This window comes from Odontesthes bonariensis, chromosome 2 (genome assembly GCF_027942865.1).
Source record: "Odontesthes bonariensis isolate fOdoBon6 chromosome 2, fOdoBon6.hap1, whole genome shotgun sequence".
In the NCBI taxonomy this organism is placed as follows: Eukaryota; Metazoa; Chordata; class Actinopteri; order Atheriniformes; family Atherinopsidae; genus Odontesthes; species Odontesthes bonariensis.
In genome coordinates this window covers 8,034,335-8,058,315 of record NC_134507.1, presented here as the reverse complement: position 1 = coordinate 8,058,315, position 23,981 = coordinate 8,034,335, and the positions used below count along the sequence as shown (strand labels likewise).

Genomic DNA, 23,981 nt, shown 5'->3' with positions numbered 1-23,981 from the left:
TGGATAAAAAGCATCAGCTAAGTGTAATGTAAAGACATAGTTTATGTGTGTGAAAACAGCATTATGTTGGGAATAAAATAACTGCACAGTCAAATAGCCACTTAATATTTGCTTTACAGTGTAAAACATGATCAGAATGAGGTACCTCCATGCCGAGGTCTCACCTGTTTGAACAATGTTTTTATATTTCATCTTAAACTGCTGCCAAGTGCGCTTCTCCCCCGCGGGATTGCACCTAAATTAAATAAATGAATGGGCTACCATTCAAGCAGTTTTCCCCTGTAATATTACTGTGATTGCAAAGGACTACATTTAAACTTACACTTTTGCAGCAGCAGCGGTGTTGCACTTATTTCTAAAAACGTGTTGAAACTCGCCATATGAGCGCATTAAGATTTCCAATTCGAGGTTGGTGAACAACGTAGCCCCTCCTCTTCCCCGTTGCCATGGTGACTCGTGAAATCGAGTTGTGGCGCACGCGCAAAACTCAAAGTGAACCTACTCAGAGTTGATTGAACTCACTCAAATCAGCGTTTCTGGAACCGAAAACTCAGAGTTTTCTATCTCAGAGTAGATCAACTCAGAGATCAGGAATAGACTCAGAGTTGGTTGAACCTGCTACGTGAAACGGACCCCAGGACTTAAAATCAAGTAATTAGAACAAAAAAACTGTGGTTTTGCCCAAACTACTATAACTCTAAAAATTAATAACATTAGCAGCAGCCAAGCTCTGCCATCTAAATGCACTTGAACAGCGGATCATCCATGAGTGTGTGCACATATATGACATCAAACATTTTGGAAGTTTGTTGGTATGGAGCATTTAGGTGTGTGGTAACACAATGCCAAGGAGAAAAGACATTTTCCCTGCAGTAACCGAGTCGACCACAAACTCCTCTTCATTCTAGAGTCGATTGTGAGGCCATGTGTGCGACAGACAAAGCTTGGCTGAAAATAGATCACACAACAGGGCAGTGATCCCACAAGAAGAGTGGGCCAAATTCCTCCACAGATGTGAGACTGATGACACCACACAGCAAACTATTAGCTTCGAGATATTGCTGCTAAACCTGTGGTGGCCACTATGTTGTTTCAGAGACATGAAGTAAACACACACACTGCACATTTTCGGTGTTTATTATTAATTGGAACATAATCAAATAACAACGTAACAGCAATAACACCCATTGGTTTACATAATCATTACAGTGAATGGAAATGTGAGCTGTGGTCTGACACAGGACATGGTCACAGTCTACATCATCCCTTGTGTCTTATCAGTGGAGTAGCACTCAATGGATGATATTTATAACGTAAAAAAAAAAATCATAATAAACTGATAAACACGAGCAAACATAAGAAAACAGTTCATGGAACATGTTTGCATTTCTTTGGCAGCTTTGAATCTTCTCGTGGGAGAAACATAAAAACGGGTCTTTGACATTTTGAGGAGCACGCAGTCCTCCTAAGTAGAAACTTTACATTTTCGGAACCAGTTCGGCATTTCACTTTAGTCCGCTCAATCCCAGCTTTCTACAACCGGTGATGGTAAAGACGTCCCCTTTCATTCCCGTGCTGGAACAACATCTGCGCGGTCGCACACTGACAGTTGGAGGCTATGGTAGAAGCGGCACAGGCACTTAAAAGACATTGACACTGACACACAATCTGGTACAACAGTCATGCAGTGATACATCTTGGCCAACGTGACCTGTGAGGTAACAGTTAACACAGTGAAGAGCTGAACGGAACGTGCTCATCGTGGATCCTGACACTTTTACAGCAAAGAGACCCCAGTTACACTTGAATACCCGTGCAACAGAAATAAAAGGGAACCAACTTTAGCATCAGATTGTTTATGTACAGTCTTACAGAAATATATACATCTACCAATTAGTCATCTTTTCTACAGTGTTGCTTTGCCTTTAACTATCGAGCTTGTCCACAGCTTTTGCGGGTGAAGGCAAAGCCATCCAGTTTGCATAAACACTATCATTGGCATATCTTGTAAAGACTGGATTAGTGGCATCGTGTCTGTTGAGCGGTACCGGGCTCGTCTCAGGCCAGTTGGGGTATGACATGCCTAAAAACGAGAACAAATCATTTTTCTGCACTCAGTGAAAGGTAAACAGCGTGCCGACAGTAAGGCTCTCAAATCAAACTCTGCGGTCTGTCTCTGAAGCGAGCCCCGGTTTGACTTTGGGAGGTCCAAAGTTACGGCTTTGCACAACAAGATTAATTATTTACTGGCTTTTATTATAATGTATCGAGGCTATGATCTTATTCGTGCACTGAAATTTTGACAGGGGCTGGCTTCCAGTCACTTGAGACATTTTAATGCAAGTGCCTCTTCCAATATGCTATTTACCTTTAATGATTTTCACCTGAGAGTTGCATTCAAAAGCCTTACTGTTCCTCTGATCAGCATTGTGTAATCAAAATAGATTTACCACTAATACACATAAGAAAATCAGGACATTTAAGACAGTCTGGACTTCAAACCACAATGAATGACTGAGTCAGCGTGGACCTGTTTCAAATGTTACAAACGGTTTCCTTCAGTGCAAACAAATAATGAAACGGTGGCAACCGAAATGGAATGGAGTGGGGAAAATTAGCTATTTACAAATTAAATGCAGATGACGTATGAATATGACTTATGGCGTATAAATAAGAGCAAAGGGAATATCTATATCTATAGATATATATAGATATAGATATAGTCAAACTTTACAAATGTAGCATTTTTGGTCAGCATTCATGTACATTAGAAGCAGGTCCAAATAAAACAAGAAAACCAAGAAAACCAAAAAAAGTCAAGACACAAGATCTTTTTTTTTCACTGAGCCTCTCATTTACGATGAAATGGGAGATATGTCAGCATCAAACAGCAAAAGGCATGCCTAGATCACAGTCACACACACTTGACTACGGAAAAGCCAATCACAGCTTGCCAAAAAAGAGAGCTTGTGTTGTGTGTCCTGTTTCTAAAATCGAGTAAATGCATGGGAGATTCTACCATAGAGCTTGTTTTCAATCCATGTGGAGGGGAGGGTTCGAGGGAGAGGGGCGTTATTACAGTCCACTAGTGGTGTGTCCTCTTCAGAGAGGGCGTCGTCATACAGCAGGGCATCAGCCGGGGTGGACGCCGCCAGGTCAAGGTAATCCTGGCAAGAGCAGATGAGGGTGTGATTAGGCTGATTATGGAGCAAAGGAAAGGTGGCACGCTAAGGCTAAGCGTGCTCATGCTAAAGGTCAAGGACATGCACTGATCCTGCAAACACCAGTCCAAATACTTTGGCTTTATTACAACCTGTGACTTTCCCATGAGAAACGGACTGCTGTATGCAGAGATGCCTGCATTCCTGTCTCCTTAAATGCTTTATATTTAGCCTCGCAGCATCAGCCTGATGGTTCTGATCTGTCATTACACTACCCAAGGCCACATTTTAGGATCGCTTCTCAAACTCTAATTATAGTATCTGAAGTGTTTGGGAAGAGGGAAAGCTCGCACAGGAGAGCGCAGTGTGTGTGTGGATCTAAACAGAAATGATATCGGGCCAGCTGCAAATCTGAGATGAGTGACAAGCTAAAAAAAAACAACTTCTCTGTCAGATCTCAGTGATGCATCATTGACATTTAGTCAAGATTGGAAGCTGCCCCTCACCTCTTTATGATAATGTATTTTAATGCCCCTCACCTCTTTATGATAATGTATTTTAATGCCCCTCACCTCTTTATGATAATGTATTTTAATGCCCCTCACCTCTTTATGATAATGTATTTTAAAGCTTCACCATACCCGACTCTTCACCATCATCTTTTCCAGTTCTTTGCTGATGTCTGAGAATGTTTGCCTCTTGTCTGGTTCTTGTTTCCAGCATCGAAGCATGAGGTTATACCTAAAGAGGAAAAAGAGTTTCACTGTTGGTTTCATTTCATTCTTCCCACAGAGTAATTTTCCACCACTCGCTGTCTTCACATGGTGCAGAGAAGTTATAACTCTCAAAAGAAATGAGGTGATGCCTGAGAGGGCATGGTGGAGTAAAAAAGTAGAGCTCACATTTCCTCGGAGCAGTTTTCTGGTCTTTCCATCCTGTAACCCGTCTTGAGGAGGTTAAATAGACGTTCGGGAGCGATACCTGGGTATGGATTTCCTCCCAGTGTCACTATCTCCCACAACAGCACACCAAAGGACCAGCTGGAAGAAAGTAATAATTCAGTAAACTCGCATATTTTGGAACTCTGCTTTCTTGCCCAGAGCTGCATGAGAAGATCAAAACGTGTCTAGAATATGTCTGATGAACCAGCCAGTAAGGGCTGAGCTAAGCATGATAATGAGAAACAGAGCAGAAGAGCTAGCCAAACCCTGTTGCAAAGTACCAAAAACCCCACATCAGCATGTGTGAAGCTCACTGTGTAACGTTTTGTCACTTATCTTGAAACACTGAAAATACTTTGTGGTTTCAGAAAGAGGTTGTCGTGGGAACTATTTTGTTAATGGTAAAAAATAGCTTCCCCCTATGACTCATTCTTGTTTTTGTTCCATTTGATCACAAAAATAACTTCTCAACAATAATGCATGTGAATTGAATAAATACGACTGAAATTAATTCTAAAATTAATTGAAAAAATCTATATATTTATACAGGTGGTCTGATAAATAGTAGTCCATGAATAAATGTTGATTTAGTAATTTTTCAAATGACACCATTGATTTATCCAAGGGAACGTTTATCTTTTAATTCCATGTCAATTTACTCTGGAGGAAATTCTTTTTTTTAAACATTTTTCCTAGTTTTTTTTTTAACTTATATCTCCTGTGTTCAGTTGAAAGGATGTGAATATCTTACTAAGTCAGTCAGAGAAAGCAGAAGCAGGGATGATCAGCTCCACTGCTGCTGATGGTTTAGTTAGAATAGTTCACATTACGTGGGTGACGTGACTCAAATAGGAATTTTTTTTAGGGCTATATTGACACAGAAACCAGTTCCTCAATTCAGATTTTCCCATTCAATATGTCTCATTTCATTAATTCTGATATATATGGCAATGTGACTTGATTGCGGTTGTATCAGATTCAGCTCTTATAAGTATTCTCTGAGTTGTCATAGCTATACAACATCTCTGTTAGCAATAACAACTAAAACAGAACAAGCTAGCCATCTAACTTTTCTTGGCTTCCTCAGTCTTTTGATACATTGATGGACAAATGTTTGTCATCTTGCAAAACTAGATGTCATCCGCAGTTTCCGAATTGTTTGTGTGTCTCAATCTATGCTCACAAGTGGTCTTCAAAATATGATGTTTTCTGTTGCTGTTGTTAATTTAAATGATGCATACTAAAAGATAAAAAAGTGCACAAGCATATCGTGTCAATGGGCAGTCGCGTTAACATGAAAATCAGACCCGTGACAGTTGTAAGAATGACTATGAATCGTCAAATCTTATCTGAAAGAATCAGAATCCAACAATGTGGCTGATAATGTGAATGTAAGACAATCACACCCTGTCATTTGAATACAAGAGATGGGTATATCATTTTGACATTAGAAAATACAGATATTTTCAACTGAAATAAAGAAATAGAGTTATGAAATTAAGTTCTCTTGAACATATACAAGTTGTCCTAAATAAATATGTTAGCTGCATTTCAACCAATGGTGTTCATTTCTTTAGAGAGCTTTGCCTCAGAGCTGGGTTGCTGTATTTCCTCTAAGGTTCGAAGTATGCAGGCTTTCAGACAAATGTACCCTGTTGAAGAAATAAATAAAGTCTGTCCTTGCTGATGTGTCAGAGCTGCAGGATTGAGTACCCAACACAGTCACAGAGAAGTGAAAGTAGGAAATATAGTGCAGCTGCAATAAAAAAATAAAAAATGTAAAAAAAGTGTTGGCGGGTACTTTTGCTGGAAGTTTATCTAAAAGTACTGCCATCAGCCATTTTGGGGGAAAAAATATCTCCCCTTGTGCTTTTTTTTTAAGTACTTGGTTTCTGCAGTGAAAATACAAAAAATACTTAGTTTCTGAAAAATCTGTCTTCAATATGCACATACTAATTTATTTAACTATATCAGCTTAATTTATTGGTTTCATTGGCATAATTCTTGATCTAATTCTGATAAATATGGTATTTATTCAACAAATTAGATAAAATGTGTTCATTCGTGAGCTCTAGAGGTGCTGGTGAGCAAGTTTCTTTGATTCACCTTTGGACAGAGTGAGGCTATCTATTTCTCCATATTTCAAGTCCTTATGTTATAACGGTTGCTTACTGCTAACCATATGCTCCAAAATGCTAAACTGTTCCCATCAGATTCTAACTCATACTTACACGTCACTTTGTGTTGTGTAAATGTGATCGAACAAGGACTCTATTGCCATCCACTTCACAGGTATACGGCCCTGGTGAAGAAGGAAAGACCTTGTTAGGTTTTTAATGTTACAGGCTGTTTATAATTCAGCAAAAATTGTACTTTTCTCTTTACCTTGCTCCTCTTAACATACGAGTCCTCCTCGTAAACATCTCTTGAAAGGCCAAAGTCGGAGATCTTCATCTTCCGTCCTTCAGCTACGAGGACATTTCGTGCAGCAAGGTCCCTGTGAACAAGCTGTGGGACCAACAGGCTCATTTAAACTCCCTCGAAATTCTCACACAATGAAACAATTTCAACTTTTTTCTGTACAGCCTCCAATTTAAATTGAAGCTATTTTCACCAAAACATCTCTCTGTCTTCAGATGACACTTAAACTCCTTATAAATGTACAAATTTCCACAAAAGCAACCAATACCTTCAGCACTTTCATTTCAGAGAATGTTTCAGCTTCACTCATTTGGTGATTACATTTATGTCGACACTTCAGCACCTTTTTTAGTAGCCATTTGTGTTTGACACTGTTAAGCGTTTCAGATATTTCAACTGCAAAGTCTAAGCATTAACATTTATCACAAAATTTCTTCATGAGTAGTTTGTTAGATACCTTCATTTCTGCCAGATATTGCATGCCTCTGGATATCTGCCACGCAAAGGAGATCAGGTCTCCCATGGTCAGTGCCCTGTCATCTGGGTTCTCTAGGTAGCTGGAGTTTCGGTTTGCGTCCCTGCCCATGTAGCTCGGGCCAACTTTCCGGCTCTCTCGCAGGAAATTACGCAGTGACCCATACTTGGCGTACTCAACGATGAGATACAATGGACCTATTGAGAGAAATGCAGCACTGAGACTAAGTGGGAAACACACATGCTGTAACAGAGATTGGCAGGAGGACGGAGGTCTTACCATCCTGGCTGCACGCTCCGTACATCTTTATGACATGTGGGTGATTGACTTGCTTCAGCAGAGTAAATTCTGACAGAAGGTCGCGCAGCTCACTGTGTGAAGCGTTTTCTGTTACAGAGGAAAGCAGTGGACTGTAATGACGAAGGAACTCTTCATTTATCAAAGGAACTTCCAGGCTTGTCTGGCCTTTGCGAGGATAGTTTTACCTTTAAGCATTTTCACAGCCACAGTGGTGTAACCAGCTTTTCCTTTCAGCCTGAATGCCGTTGCCTTGACAACTTTCCCAAACTCTCCTTCTCCTAAAGTCTTGCCGAGTACAAGGTTTTTACGAGGAAACTCCCACTTTGGATCCTCCTGTTGAAACAAGATAATGACACTTGACCTCCCAAAGGATCCAACATACAGAGCAAAGAGGATAAAAGTCTGTGACAGACGAAGCGAATCTTACAGGTATTTTAAAGGTGTCTGTCTCAATGGATTCCTGGGAGCCCCGGCGTAAATTATTGCCTGGAAAGCTAATGGGATAGGCCTGTGCTGGGCGGCGGAAAGTCATCTCAGCTGACGCTATTGGCGGCTTGGGTGAGTTCTTGTGGTACCGGTGGATGAAGTATGAGGACAGGAGGATGGACACAATGAAGGAGAGGAGCAGAGCTGTGGCGATGATGGTCTTACACATGTCATCACATATCACCTCTGGAGAAAAGAATGTTGAACTGTGACTGCTATTTCAAAAGCACTTTTGTTTCATCATTGAGATGGAATGACGTAGGACTTTGCAGAGATGGGTTGTCACGCAGTGTTTTAAGATTTATGACAACTCACCTTCAATGACTGCCTTCTCGCAGAAGCACTTATCAGCGAAGCAGTAACAGGTTCCATGGCAGGCCCTAATGCCGAACCCACTCAGGCCTCTTTCATACCCTCCAGTTACAGCTTCCTCTGCAGAAACAGATGAAACGTGAACATAGTCTCCATAATGCGCAATGGTCTTATATTGCATGTATAGGTGTTTCAAATCAAAATCAAATCAAATTTATTTGTATAGCACATTTCATGTACAAACAATTCAAAGTGCTTTACATCAAATAAAAGCATTGCAGCAGGGAGTGTAAGAAGCATTAAAAATACATAAAAGAATATAAAGAGAAACAAATAAAATCATTTAAATGAATTTAAAAACAAGCAACAGTCAAGATAAGTTTAAGATAAGATAAGTGTTTCAAAAAAGAAAAGCATCTGCTTCTTACTTGTACAGTCTTGGGGGCATATTGACCTATCTTTACTTTCCACTGCATCACAGAAGCTATCCGGACATGTTCGCACGTCAGGGGAGCATGTGGAGTAACTTTCAGATATCCCTGGAATTTGAACACAAATGAGGGGGAAAAAAACTTGAGCACGAAAACATCTTTGTGAATCAAAAACAACAGAGACCGAAAGTATTTAATAGTTAAAAACACATTTTAAAGTGTTTTGCATTGAAACCTTCCAGTTTTAATTGAAAAACATTCCAACGTTTTTTTGGCAATGGCACGATGTTTTTAGCATTTGTTCCCGATCAAATTAAAATCACATTTTTTCCCTCTTGCGGCTGAAAAGGACACACGTGCAGGATATGGGCCTTTCATTTCTCCTATTACCACTACTGAGGGAAACATGTTCTCATTCGGTTCTAGTGGATTATTCCGAGGCCTCATGAGTACTCGGTGATGTGAAAATGTTACACGATTATGAAGCTTTGACTTGCTCTAAAGTTTTTATTGATTAGATTGTACCTTTGCCAGTGCCTTGTCTCCACTGGCATCTCCCCGTCGTCGCTCCCAGGCCTACGGCAGACTCACACTCTCCTCGCTGTCTGTTTTCTGCACAGGACAGGAACTGCTGGCTGTCCTGGCTGGCTTTGAGTGCTACATATAACAGAGCCAAAGGCAAATGTAATTAAATTTCTAAAGGGCATTTGGGAGAGGGGAAGCTGATAAAAACGTGTCTGCACATGTGCTTAGTGGGAATTAGTTAGGAAGGAAAACTCAAGTGATAACTTTATTAATTTATCTGTATTAATGTAGACAAGCACACATTAAATTATTATGGGAAGAACTGAATCATCTTTCTTTTAAAATAGGGCCGGCTATTGTGGTTTTACCTTCGCCATCGAGTACAATGTGGATCTGAGTGCTGGCCTCCAGTTGTGTGTGTCCCTCCTCAGCTACAACAAGGTACTGCAGGTCCTGGCACTCAGGCTTGCGCAGTGCCTCAGAGTCATTCACATATAGCAGTCCCCACATCCCATCTTCGGCCTGAGTGATGCTTATGGCAGCATAGCAGGACATCAAGTCAGCAGAAATGTTTTTATCTGGCACCTCGAGCCGGTACGTGACACCGAAGCCATCAAACAGCAGGCAGTTTTCCACACAGATTCTGCCAACCTGATGAGAAATGAACCAAGACGTAGACAGTGCGTTATTTAAAGCAACACCAGAGACGTTTGTGATCCTTAAAACTGTGTTTCCAACTCATTTTTAAGCATATTGACTTTTGTCATGCACATTGCCAGAATACCTCAGCAAAAGTGAGCGTTGCTTGAACTGTAGAATATGTAATGCTAAAAGATTTGGCCCCCTGTTCCTCTTTTTTGAGGGGAAAATATAAATTTTATATAAAAATAAAAATTGGATGCGTGGCCTTAATGGGAAAAGATTGCAGTTGTGAATGGATTTGGTATATCTTATGCTGCAATCATCTTTTTGGCTAAAATGGAAAATCAAAGGTCAGTGTGGTATAAATATTCACGAGCACTGTACCTGTGCATAAACAGAAGCTCTGCGTGACAGTGTGAACATGTGTGTGATGTTGGCAAAGTTGATGTTGACCGGTAAGATGGTGACATTGAAGTGCAGCAACACTGTTCCCTCTAGACCAGGATAAGTGGTGTCGTTGACCAGGTAGTCCAGGTACACGCTTCGATTCTCTGTCACATACAGGTTCCTCTTTAGTATGAGCTCTGAAACAAAGGAAAGGTTGGTAAAAAACAATGTCTCCCTATTAACTAATTGGCTCGGTTTCTGTGGCCTCTGAATCACTTACGGTAGTCATGGACAGACTCTCGAATGCCTCTATGAGCAACTCTCCTTTCATTAAAGGTGTCTTTTATGTCAAATGTTTCCTTTATCCAGGCGTCACTGTTGAGCAAAGTCTCCACATATCTATTGTGCATCTGGTCTTTAGGAAAGATGGTTGTTAGATCCCTGTCAAAGACAAACAAGGTGCCAAAAGTTCCCCCCTGAAAAAAATAGAAAGTCAAAGTGAGACATCTGAGTCTTACCAAGATTCACCATTAGTTCAAACAATTCCAGTCTTCCCACCTTTGTCCGATTGAAGCTGATGACGACATCTGCAGTGTCGGTTCCGTTCACGTACGGTGCGTTATCGTCCTCATCGTCGACAAAAACATCCAGCGAAGTTTCCACCTTGGTGATGCGGGTTTCTGTTCGGACTGTGCAAACCAACAAGAGTCGGTAGCATTCACTTTCCTCCCGGTCCAACGGAGCGGTCACCACCAGCTCTGTGGTGTTCTCATTTACAGCAAAAGGTGCTGGGGCATCTGCAGGCAACAGCAGCAACAAACAGTCAACAAACACCGGTACACACAGGTGTGTGCTGCTGTAGGAAGGCTTTAATATGCTTAGCCACAGACCGCATGGGTCGGATTCTGAGCAAGACTACAGTATGAATTTTTCCTTCCGAACAATTTGAAATAATTGAATAATGACAAATGCTTATCTAAAATGCTAAACTACAAACAGTGCAAACAGTTGCACCAGCAGTAATTGAAAACAGTCAAATGTTACACAGCTATTCATGTAAAGTTTACGGGTGCTCATGTACTGAAATGAGCATGAGCGGATGGCATTGCATCAAAATCTAACTTTGCATTTGAAGGAATGGGCAGTGTTGTATAGTAACAAAGTAAAAATACTTCACTACTGTACTTAAGTATATTTTGGAATACTTTGTACTTTCCTCGAGTTTAAATTTTTTTTGACAACTTTCACTTTTACTTCACTATATTTCCGAACTTCATTGCATACTTTTACTCCAATCCATTTTCATTGTTCGGTTTAGTTACTCGTTGCAAAAAAAAGAGAGAGAAAGACCAACATTTTCTGTACTGAGCTATTTTATTTATGTAACCAACCTGCTCATCAGCATTGTATGGCGTTAAGCTATTTACGGTCTAGAGATGATTACTCACTTTACCAGAGGCCTGGGGTAAACAGTAGAAATGTTTACTGATGACTGCTGTGCTTTCTAAGGTTGTGCTCTCGAGCCCCCACTCTGAATTACACCTCAGAGATTCATTTAACACACACTGCTCATATTTTAGCTGATAAATCACACATAAATAAAACAGAGTGAAACATTTCGTAAGTTATATTAAACTAATAACCATTTATTTGAGCCCATAGTTGAAATTGATAAGCCCAAACACAATGGCAAGAAATGCAGGACACTGACAAAACAATACACAAACAAGAAAAAGAAAAATACCCGGCCGGGGTTAAGCAAAGTTATTGTGGGTACCCTGATGGCGCGCGATGGAGCTCATACCGTCTATGGACCTGAAGCGCTTACTCAGACAGCCGACATGTAATCCACACTCGTATCCACAAACGCAACATCCACCGATGTCACCCGAGTACCGACTCCATGACCATCCAAGGTAACAGTTTTCTGACACGAAGTAGCCTCCTCCGTTGGTCTTAACACCGCGACCCGGTCTTAACAGGCTAGCGGAGTCTCCGTAGTTGGCCGTTCGTTAGATAGCATTATCCAACTGTCAGTGTCCAACGGTAGAAAGTATCCAACTGTCAAACGGTAGAAAGTATCTAACTGTCAAACGGTAGAAAGTGAACTAAACTTCTCAAACGAAAACTTAACATAAGAACTGAAACCAAACGGACACCGAAAGACAGTGTGTCGAACAGCTCTTTCTCCTAAACGTCTGTAGTTGACATGTTGACTTAAAAATAACTAATTAAACTCTTTTCCAACTCGGTATCGAAACATGTCTCTCCCGTTCACAATCCCCTCGCACGCTCCTCTCCCCGTTCCCATGACAACCTGGTTACCCTGTCAACCGAACAGCAGGCCGTATAGGAGTTAGAGGTAGGGTAGGAGATCCTGGATTTTGAGTCCAGCGAAGCTGCATTTTGAAAATACACAGGTAAAAAGTCCCAACCCTTTTCTTCACTTTCCCCCCGAAGGCACGCCTCTAGAGTACATGAACGCGCACGAGCACGAAGGTGCACGAGCGCTGTTCTGACAGCAAGCATCGATCGTTGCCGTATTTAGTATTTAGTTTATGCTAACTATACGTTTAATAATGCTAGGTGCTAGCCAAGCTGGCTCGAGTTTAGCTTCCTGCCGCTTCTGGACAGACACGTAATTCGTTCACGGAGCAGGGTACGCGCACAGGGAGAAGGAGGGGGAGGGAGGAGCAGATTGCAGTTTGATAGGCGGCATCAGTATCCAATCATTGTGAACGGACCGTTCACAATGATTGGATACTGTTTTTCCTAGATTGTACGTTCTAGAGGCCACTTAAACTTTTCATATTTGTGTCAAAACTTTTAATTAATTGGTTGCAATGGGGCCGGGGGTGCGAAGAGTATTTCAAGCAATATGTAAAAAAATGTTCCAGAAAAAGATCCCCTACCCCGCCTTTAAGCAAAGTTATTGTGGGTACCCCTGATGGCGCGCGATGGAGCTCATACCGTCTATTGACCTGAAGCGCTTACTCACCGACAGCCGACAATGTAATCCACACTCGTATCCACAAACGCAACATCCACCGATGTCACCCGAGTACCGACCATCCAAAGTATACGGTTTTCTGACACGAAGTAGCCTCCTCTGTTGGTCTTAACACCGCGACCCGGTCAACAGGGAGTCTCCGTAGTTGGCCGTTCGTTAGATAGCATTATCCAACTGTCAGTGTCAAACGGTAGAAAGTATCCAACTGTCAAACGGTAGAAAGTGAACTAGACTTCTCAAACGAAAACATAACTCAACTGAAACCAAACGGACACCGAAAGACAGTGTGTCGAACTGCTCTTTCTCCTAAACGTCTGTAGTTGACATGTTGACTTAAAAATAACTAATTAAACTCTTTTTCAACTCGGTATCGAAAGATATCTCTCCCGTTCACAATCCCCTCGCACGCTCCTCTCCCCGTTCCCATGACAACCTGGTTACCCTGTCAACCGAACAGCAGGGCGCTATAATACTCCGTCAACAAAATAAAAGTTCATATAACAAGTTGTCTACAATGTTAGAAAGACAATACATTACATTAGATGCTTATTAAAACCCTTGTTTAAAACATATATTAGTGCACCAAAACATATCAACACATACTTGGCTTTAGCCAATATTTCAGGTGTGTTACATTTATTTTTTAGAAAGGTTTACAAAAGGGGTTTCAAACTGGAGTCCCTCTTCAGATGCCAGATAAGCTTCAGTTTTCTCCTATTTTTTTTCTTTAAATTTTGTTTATAATGATGGCAATAACAGTAGCAGCCTCTTTTGTTTCATTTTTTTCTTAATGGTGTAATGTACGCCTCATTTTCAGCACTGACCTTACTTGAAGAAGAAAAACTTAAAGGTTCACAAAGTTTGTATTTTCTGTCTAATGTATGTTGTTCCTGGTCTAAATTTTGCCTGCACTTGGTTGTGTGTAGATTTTAAGTGTATTTGACCTTCAAAGTTTACCAAAATATAAAAAATGTCATTCAAACTGCATTTGCCTTGTTTACTTTTTACTTATACTTTTCATTACATTACTTAAGTACATCTATTTTTACAGCAATTCTCATACTTAAAGCAATACTATGTAACATTTCTACCTTAAAATAACAGCTTGAAAAAAATTGTGCGGCTAGAATGAGTTTTGATATTACGATTGGCCTGTCTCCTATGCCCTTCGGGGGTCTGAGTTGGAATAACTGCACTATGTAACTTTGCTGGACCGGCCCAGTAGCGGCCCGATAGCGGCCCGGGAGCTGAGCGGAAGTACTTCGACTTGCTTTCTGGCACACCTACCGCAAAAACAAATAGACCCCTCTCACGCTCCCAGGTACATTTGATTACTCTTACCTTCTCGGTCGACATAGCTTGCACCTTCTGACTCCTCGCCGGTTCGTCAACAAACGTGAAACGTGAAAGCGAAAGGGTGTTGTATTTACGACAGTGTAACCGTACATTACCTCCAAGCCTGTAGGGGGAGCTCCAGAGTCGGCTTTTTGAGAAGTTACATTGTATCGCTTTAAGTACAAGACGTTTCGGATACTTTAAGACTTTCACTCAAGTAACATTTCAGTCAGTGACTTGGACTTTTACCAAAGTCATATTTTGGAGGGGTACCTATACTTTTACTTAAGTGTGAGATTTCAGTATTTTATACAACACTGGGAATGGGTTATGGATTCTTTCAGTATAAAAACATCTGTGTCTCACCTGATTCCACATTATACGAGATGGTGTAGTTGGGGCAGACATTGAGTCTTGTGAGGCGCCGGAGTTGCCGGAGGGCCCCAGGGAACCTGTTTTCTGTGATGTGGGGGTTGGAGGTATCTCTGTGCGGGAAGCAAAGCTCCTTCATATCCGTCTCAGCACACCGTGGCACGGTGCCGTTGACAAAGTCCAGAGTGATGTGAGCGGGTCTTTCGATGATGCACTGGGACCTCTTGGTGAGGTTATTCAAAACCATGGCTTGCAGGAACAACTTCTTCACAGGCCATGAATTTTGATCTGATGAGACGCGTAGCCATAACAAAAACAAGGGGCATTTTTAATCTCAGACAGTGCTCTTTTTTTGATGACTTAGCTCCTCTGTGAGCATTTTCAATTACATTATCATGCTGATGGAAGAGATCTGAACACAGAGCCAAAGCATTATTAGTATGCAAAGAGCGTGATTGCCAAGAATTTACTCTCATACGCAAAGGCACCTGGCAAAGAAATGATGCCATGAATTAGTTTCAAAAGGCTTGTTTACAACTCACACAGTGAGGTGAAGTCTGTCTCCTCCAGAGTTTTGTTCAAGAATAATACCCCGGTGCTGATGTCCATGTGGAACCAGGAGCTGTAGAGTTGACGTCGCCCGCACAGGTAGAAATGCGGCCGCTCGGAGTCACTGTCCAGCATGGCGTGGACCTGGAGGATGGGTGTCCCCGCTGGCTGGCCAATGTACACCGTCTCAATGTACTCTTTCTGAGGGAAGTACAGCCCTGTCACTCCTGCAGATAGAGGACATGAAATAACCAGAATTCTAGGAACAGCTAATAAAGAACTTGTTAGATACACTTTAAGGAACACATTGTTGGAACCTGTCTTATGACAGAGTGGGATAACTGCTGATATCAGACATCTCTGTCTGGGTGTTCAACTGTGGTAACGATACCATAGGACAATGCTATCCGACCACTGAAAGAAAATTAATACATACATGAAATATGATGGGGTCCCTTTTTTTTCCTGCCCTGATACATCTCCCCCCGAGCGGAAATTGAAAGGAAGGTTCAAATGACACTTAATGCAGCTTTTTTAATGAATTTCTCATGTGGTCAATAACATGTGGTTTCCGATTCTCCTTGCGTTCACCTTGAGAAGTTTAATTACAAGGGATAACATGATAGGGCTGTGGAATGAATCATTCCCTGCCAGAGGGGGTGTCGGACCCATGTATGTATATGTGTGTGGGTGTGTGTGTGTGTGTGTATGTGTGTGTGTGTGTGTGTGTGTGTGTGTGTGTGTGTGTGTGTGGTGGGGTAATCCATAAAGCACTATAGCAGGCTGCGTGTTTTACAGGAAAATGGAGATGTGTACCTCCTGTAATTATATCCTTGTTATGTTCCTCTTTGACGATGGTAGGCGACCATTTAGGGAACGCACTAATGTCATTAGCAGACAGCAAAACTAGATTTTCTATTTCTGTTGGTGCAGTTGAGGCCTCGGCTCTGGTTTCAGGCATTGATTTAATTTTGCGGGGCTGAGATGACAGGAGGCCGAACTGATGGATAAAATGTGGCCGTCCTTCCTGAAGGATGGAGATACACTCAATGAGGCTGCAGACCTTTTTATTAAAAGTGTTTCCGGGACGAAAACAAACAATGGGGCCACTTGTTTGTCAGCCCTGCGGGGAAGGCAGAAGTCAATTTCATGACTCCGACCCAAAAGAACCACTTCATGCTCATGTTTAAAAGATGAGCATGTATTTCATCAAAGATCAGCATAACTGTCTGTGTTTGTACATGTCTTATTTGCATGGCCAGGACATAATACAACGTCTACATGGGATGCTATCAGAGTGCAGGGTTTTTGTTTCTGCGCTATAAACGTCCATTAGAGGGAGCTGTTATCATACTGACAGACTCAAAACGATCTCAATCCTGACCATAATACATTATAAGTAAAGCTAAGATTAGTGCCTGTACTGGTTTTGTTAGATGTTAGATACTCTGAGATCATTTTAAACACTCTTCTCTTCAACTCTATATCAGATAAATGAATCAAATGTATTAAATCAATTGAAATTTAACACATCACAGAGTCATGAATCACATGCAGCAGATGACAGCAGCTCCACAAATAAAACTGGAGGGACCAACATGCTAACCGGTGGAAGCTGGACTCATTTGTGAAGACAAGCACACAAGGCAAGCCTTGGCCGTAAGCCACCGTGGCTGGACCCCCTGCAACACAATTCGTTTATATAATTCAAAATTCAATTTCTTTCCAGGACAGAAGCCAACAGAAAGCAAGCAGTTTATATCAAAACTAATTAATTGGATGGATCGAGCAGGCCTCCCTTTGCAAATGGCATCTTTGGTCTGTGAAGCCATGATGATGATTTTCCAAAGCATGAGTCATTACCTTCCCTTAATGGTGCGCAAGAATGACATAAACGCAGACAGTGATGACATTTCACCTGCTATGTGGGGATAATGACTTAAAAAAAAAATTAAATCTGCAGCAGAGGTTTTGCTCCAGCGTCACATTTAGGGTCGTATCACATTGGCCTTTCGGATTTGGACTCAGAGTTGTTTTGATTCAGCTCCGGCCTGTCTTGAATCAAAGCGTGCAAACACTAATGTCATAAAAAGCTGTTTTACAGCTTTTAATCACCAATAAAACTGATGCTGGGCTTCTACATACGGCATCATTTCTTCAAAAGCGAGATTAAGTAATTCTGCAAACAGAGCCGGTGTTTGAACAGGAGGACTCTTGTAGCAATCTATGTTTACAATAGATATCATGTACTGCCGAGTGAATAGGGAGACTGAACTCGTGCGACACAGCAAAACATTAAAAACAAAACAGTGGAAAACCCGGTCACACACCCATACACACTTGCTCATCGTTATTGATTGCAGTCCTTGCTGTATGCCTCGGTTTTTCTCAAACGTGTGCGTGTGTGTTTTTCAATGTCTGAGTGTATGTCTATGTTGTCTCCTTTCTTGCCATCATAAAAAGGACAAAAGCTCATCGCATAATCAGTCGCTCACAGAAGCAATGGGGTGTCTCAGAGAAGACAGAGCTGATAGGGTGGGACGCCCTCTCCATCGTCCCAGACAAAGACAGGAACTCAATTACCTCAGTGCGTACCTCTGCTGATAGATTTACCAGCTATGAGCTCATGGGCCGGAGTAACCCACAGGGTTGCTAATCTACCTCTGTGTATTTAGCTCCATGTCTCAGTGACACAATACATGAGTCAGACATCCTCAGCGAGCATCCTTGTCAAAAACCTGGCAGATCAGAAAAAAGTGACCCATCTCCGGCTGCTGTTTGGTTCATTCCCTCCATAATCTTGTTGGCAGGCTGGAGCCCAAGGTCAACGTGCGCTGCATCTGTCCCTGCTAACAGCCCATTGGAAAAGGCAACGTATCTGGCAGCAGACCAATCAATAGCTATACTAATCAACAGTGATGCTGATTGTTTTCCACTGATGAGACAGAAACGGGGGAAAAGCTGATGGCTGCATGTTTCTGATCATCTCCGTTGCAGAATAATATGGTCCATTTGCACGTGCACGGTCACAGAAATATTCTCTTTGTATTGGTTTGATTTCACAGCCAGCTCCACAATTTAGCACATCGATATTCACGTTCCAAATCATTTGTCCTCTATTACAAAGTAGCTGTTGCCAGTTACGCTAAGGAGCAGTCTCATCACGGTGATAAAAACACAATAAATATTATAATCACTCTGAAAACAATCACAATCACTCTACTTCCAAAGATGTAACAGTTATGGGAATGGCTCTCTTCAGAGATTCAATTACCTAAAAAGCTGCACATTCAACTATATTTCCACTTCTGAAAGCTGTTATTGATCAGAATGTTTTGAAATCTCTCGCTTTCTGTTTCCTGTGCCATTATGCACAATTGCCTCGTCATATCACACGGGATTCAAAACCTGGATTCAGTATTGTCATGGCCGTGTTGCTTTAAATCTCAAAACAATAAGAAGGTCATTTCCTGTCATGATGACACAATCATCAAACTTTTCATCAGCGTAATAAGATATTTGATCCAGGTTTGGAGGAGGCAGTCAGGCTCCAGGTAGATTACTCAGTTTACCACGATGCATACCATAACATAATGATCAATTACCATGTAATGTAATCCAATTAGCCCTAGGAGAATACAAGAGCTGAGATCCAATGATCCATGTTCATCAGTCATCAAGAAATCTAATAGAACGTCTCCCTAAGGGTTAGCTGCAAGAGCAAATTCAGTTTAGGGGTTCCTCTGAGGATTAGTGTGGCATCAAAAATTGAACACGTGGTACGTTATGGAGCTCCAGACTGAGTTTGATGCAACAGCCATTAGACTGCCATGATAAAACTATCTGTCCTCCTCACAGTGACGGTAAAACTCCCATCGGATTCGCTGACACACACACACACACACACACACACACACACACACACACAGAAGGTCAGGGATGTAGGGTTAACAGAAGTTTCACTAAATATTGTAAATTACGCTGTGAAAAACAAGACCTTTGTCGCCACTTTTTAAAAAAATTTTGTGTGACCTGTATCCACATAACAAGTCTGTGCCATCACAACCAAAAAGTCTGTGGTCTGTGAGACTCTGTTCACATGTGGCATCTGTATTGCTGCTAAATTGGACGTAATGGCAGCGCTAAAACCGGGATGTTTCACAGATTTGAAGTAAAGCAATTATCCCTAATCATTTCATGCTGAAGGCACTAATCATAAGGCATTAGTGATGGTGTATTAGACTAATTAATATCTTAACCTGATTAACGTGCTCAATGAAAGTCAAGGGATAGTTGAGCTATTAGGATTCACGGCTGTCTCAGAGCTACCTTGCTAGCACAGATAAATGCAGCCATGTAATTTACATATTTTGCATTTTAATCATGTCACAGATGCCGGTTGAGTTGGTGTGATACATACTGAGTTAAACGGAAGTTGTATTTAATATGGGACACTCCAATCCAGTGCAACAGTATCTGTAGTTATTTTGCATCATGAGATCTTTACCAGATTTGCTCCGACTTACTTGAACTTATAATAAATGAAGAAAAAAAAAGAGAAAAAAAGGCAAAGCTGAGGAGAGTAGTCACTATTAGACTCTGATAGCTTTTTGGCTTGTGTAATGAGGTTTCACAGTGAATCTGGCTGATCACAGGTTAAAACAAAAGGAGGGACATTGCTTTCTGGCAGCGATTAGCGAGAGCTGATCCTCCAGCAGAAGTGACAGCTTTAGAGATGTTTGCACTGGGATGTGATGGCGCAGTGGTTATGAATGTGCTTATCTAATTCAGTAAATCAAAGGAGTGAACAGAGGGGATACCAGGGTAGGGCTGGCAAATGATGTGCACGTATCAACAGAAACAAAAAGCAAAGGGGTTTATGTGAAATGAGGTTTTAAATTTAAGAAAAATACGGTTTGATTCATTTAGTGATATGAGATTTTCATCAAACTACTTCCCTGTCATTGAAATTTTTGCAGTGTCACGCTGACCACATGGATTCAAATGAGATGAGCTGGTTCTTTGTTTCTTTCAGCGTTGCAAGTGATGGGTCAAACACAGCGTGCCCAGCGAGGCAACTGGATAACAACTTGTCAAAACCCATGTGAAACCAGGGGACTAAATGCCTCCGGGGCGAAGTTTCAATCAATGTCTCCTTGTCCTTTCACCACAGCAAATTAGATTCTACCCATGCATGAGAGGGAAGTGTGACCCTGAACTGACTAGAGGATCAGACACGGAGCTTTGACAGGTAGGAGCAGCATCCATGCAACAGCAGCAGAAGCAACACTCCAGAGTTGGAAGGGGTGGGACTCTCGGCAAAGGACACAGTTATGAACTGGGTGGTGCCTCGATCCAGAAGATTTACTTCTGACTGAATGTCACAAATAAAACCAGCAAACGTTGCCAAAGGCAGGGGCTTCAACGGTAAAGTCGAAGAATTGAAAAGTGTTGCATCTGTGCTGGTGTGCATCAGAGGATGTGCAACAAACTGCCTGTTAATAGCTGTTCATTACCATTTATTTAAAAAAAAAAAAGATTTAAAAAAACTTTAAAGGACTAAACTTAACACAAATAATTGCACTGCGTAAAACTGATTGCTGTATTCAGATTTCTTTTTGCTAGTAGCATCTTTGACAATTACAGAAAAACATTCTACAAAGTCAAGCCCTGCTGTTAACGCAATTTAACATAAAAGAACAACTTGTTTCATGATATTTTCCAATTACACTAAAGGAGACGTACTGACAGCAGGACTGTAAAATTGAAAAAGATTGATACCGCACCCATAGGCAACATAATAAAGAAGCTTTACTGAATTATATAATGTGATAAGGAGCTAAATCAAATAGCAGCAAGTATCAAATGAGATTTATTGGCCTGGTCCTTCTCAAAAGCAAAGGATGCTGATGAAAAAGATTGTTCTGAAGCGAGGAGGAGGAGGAGCAGCTGAAGAGGCCGCGGGGCGGAGGAGGTCACCGCTGAGGGTTACCGCTTGGTTCACAGGTCAGAGGGCCACACAGGGTCAAAGATACAGTAACAAGGTCACGGAGGAAGATAAACCGATCCATGCTTTTTATGTGGACACATCTGTGGCTCCTCTTGTGGAAGTGATGGATTACATAGCAGTGCCCGTTAATAGATTTGGTTCATTTAAACATGGCCCTCCATCAGATTTGGTCGCAAAAGGTAACAGTGAGTGTTAACGCAAACATTTTGTGCCTCTTCACAAACAGGTTTTCTTCAGCGACTGACACTGCTCAGACCTGCACTCTTGGGATTAAATCCAAGGACTATTCCAGTAAACTCTTTTGATACGCAGCAGAGGGCAACAATTCAAATCTCAGCCTAATTAATGCAATCAAAATGTTTACATCCAAACATTCAGCTCCAATGTCTCCCCATGCATAAGCCCTCTAGCTTCACTCTGGTATATGTCTGGAACTGCTTTACTTCTACAGCACAGAGGTGCGGCCACATTTAAAAAAGGCTGATTTCTCTAATAGAGGCCACTGATTGCCCATTTCCTTTGTTTGATGACCTCAGGAAGAAACACTAAACTAATCGGTAACCTTGAAAACGCACTGCAAGGGAAAAATCACTTGCATCCCAAAGGAAGATTCAAATTAGATGCTACGTTGCACAAAACGTGCAACCCCGAAACGATTCAGTTGCGAATGAGCACCAACTCGAACCTTAAAGGAGAGTTTTAATGCAGAAAAATGGCTGTTTTGCTCGCAACATAAGCAGCCGAAACCCCCCCCCCCCCCCCCCCCCCCCCCATGAGTGAGACACAATCAACCTGCTCAATGAAATCAATCTGATGTGTCGTGTTGAGGAAAGTTTACGCCCGCCCGCCCTGCAGTCGGAGAGCCATGGGCTCTTGTATAACAGGCGATATTTTCCTAAAGAAAACAAACAGCCGGTGTTTGCCCAGAGATAGGAGCAGCTGCTGCACACCTGCCCGCGTGGGTCCTTTTGTTGCAGCGCGCGGGCAGGTGATGGGCGCCGCACTTAGGTGGGGGGGTGTAGGTTTCAGCACCCATTTAATTACCAGCGCGGCCTTGGTGCGGGAGAATGACATTGCTCTTTACTGTATGTTTAGGAGGAAAGCTCACTTGAGTGGCGACACTGGAAAAGCAAAGTGGAGGTGAGCTGCGGGCTTTGTGCGCGTGTGCGAGTTTACATCACTCCGCCTAAAACAAAAAAAAACTAAAAAAAAAAACTAAAGCGTCTATCACAGTGAAAAACCAGGAGATGTCTTGAAAATGTCATCAATTATTTTATCAAACTGCACAAAACTGCTCCCTCGGGCGATTACGCAGGCCTCGCGTCTATCGGTCACCGCCACTTTTGCAGACATAAAATAGCAGTAACTCATTCACAAAGCACCTCGTTATTACCACATTTTAATACCACTTAACACCGCGGCGATAATTTCAGTTTCACCCCCCCTCCTGCGCGCTAAATGATAAAAGTCTCGACTGTAACCTCTGTGAAAAAGCAGCTTAAAGTTTAAAAAACAAACCCGGCCCGTATGATCCGCCCAAGCGTCACATTCAACATGCTCGCTGGACACTGAGATTTGCACAGTCCTGAGCTATGAGAGACACTTTAAATATAGACTGCCTGCGAGGACGGTGTTGGTACAGTTGGGCTGTGGGATTGTGAATGGGATTATGATATTATGATATATGGCTGTACTCGTTGGACCGGGGCCATACCAGACATAACAACCAGCGGCACAATGCAATATCACCTTCTGCTGGCATTGTGCTCGTGCTATTTCAGGTACTTTTAAAAGGAACCTTAAAAATCCATCAGCTTCCAAAATGCTTTTTAGGTAGGCTAAGCAATTCAGCTTTTACACAAACGCAGCCAGGTGGCAATCCAGACTCCAGATCAACTGGCTGTGTGGTCAGTTTGTGGAGATTTTTCACAAATTTCAGGATTTAAACTAAAACTAAAACACCAAAACCAAAACCAAACACAATAGGTTCCTCTTGTGTTCATATATAAAATCTGATGGTCAGTGTGACAGAGAAGCAGGAGGTCATCAAGATGCTTTTAACGAAACTGAGGCAGCAGACACAGTCTACGGTGTTTTCTTTTGGATTCATAGTTATTTCTTGAATTATTCGGCGTATACAGACATATCTCTGTCTAATTTTCAATGAAGCAACAATACATTTGAAGACGTACTTTTGTGCAAATCAGAATCCTCCCGCCCCACACACTCACGCGCCTCATCGTTTGCTGTGCACCTTTTCCTGTGACTTTAATGGTAAAATTGATGATTAACCTTACCTCCAAACAGCAGCAGGAGCTGCAGCGAAGCGATGTCCCCCCGAGAGAAACCACAACTTGACCCCATATTCGCGAACCATAGGGGAAAGTTTCTGAATTAAAACACGATTTAAGAAAAAAGAAAAAAGAAAGAAAGAAAGAAAGAAAGAAGGAAAAAAGTTCCTCTGGTCGACAGTTAGAAAAATTACAATCAAACCGATAAAAAAACACACGACGGGCGTTTAAACCAGTGTACGTCCTGCCTCCGGCGCTCCGGGGATGCCAGATGAAGTCCTCAGTGTCCCATAGACGGGCTGCTGTGTGCGGCTCCTGTGGCTGCTGCTGGGC

The 23,981-nt window shown here is 41.9% G+C and overlaps 1 protein-coding gene across 1 annotated transcript; it reads right to left on the bottom strand.

The window, feature by feature from the left end:
• Positions 1–1,121: 1,121 nt before the first annotated feature.
• On the bottom strand, positions 1,122–23,981 carry ret (ret proto-oncogene receptor tyrosine kinase). Its single transcript, XM_075475304.1, has 20 exons — positions 23,655–23,981; positions 15,341–15,574; positions 14,793–15,086; positions 10,640–10,878; positions 10,362–10,557; positions 10,079–10,278; positions 9,421–9,703; positions 9,053–9,184; positions 8,525–8,635; positions 8,100–8,216; positions 7,726–7,970; positions 7,484–7,631; positions 7,278–7,385; positions 6,981–7,195; positions 6,488–6,610; positions 6,334–6,404; positions 4,064–4,201; positions 3,803–3,902; positions 3,020–3,167; positions 1,122–2,083 (listed from the first exon to the last, which is right to left on the bottom strand). The coding sequence occupies exons 1-20, from the start codon at positions 23,719–23,721 to the stop codon at positions 1,926–1,928; spliced, it is 3,327 nt and encodes a 1,108-aa protein (XP_075331419.1). The 5' UTR covers positions 23,722–23,981; the 3' UTR covers positions 1,122–1,925.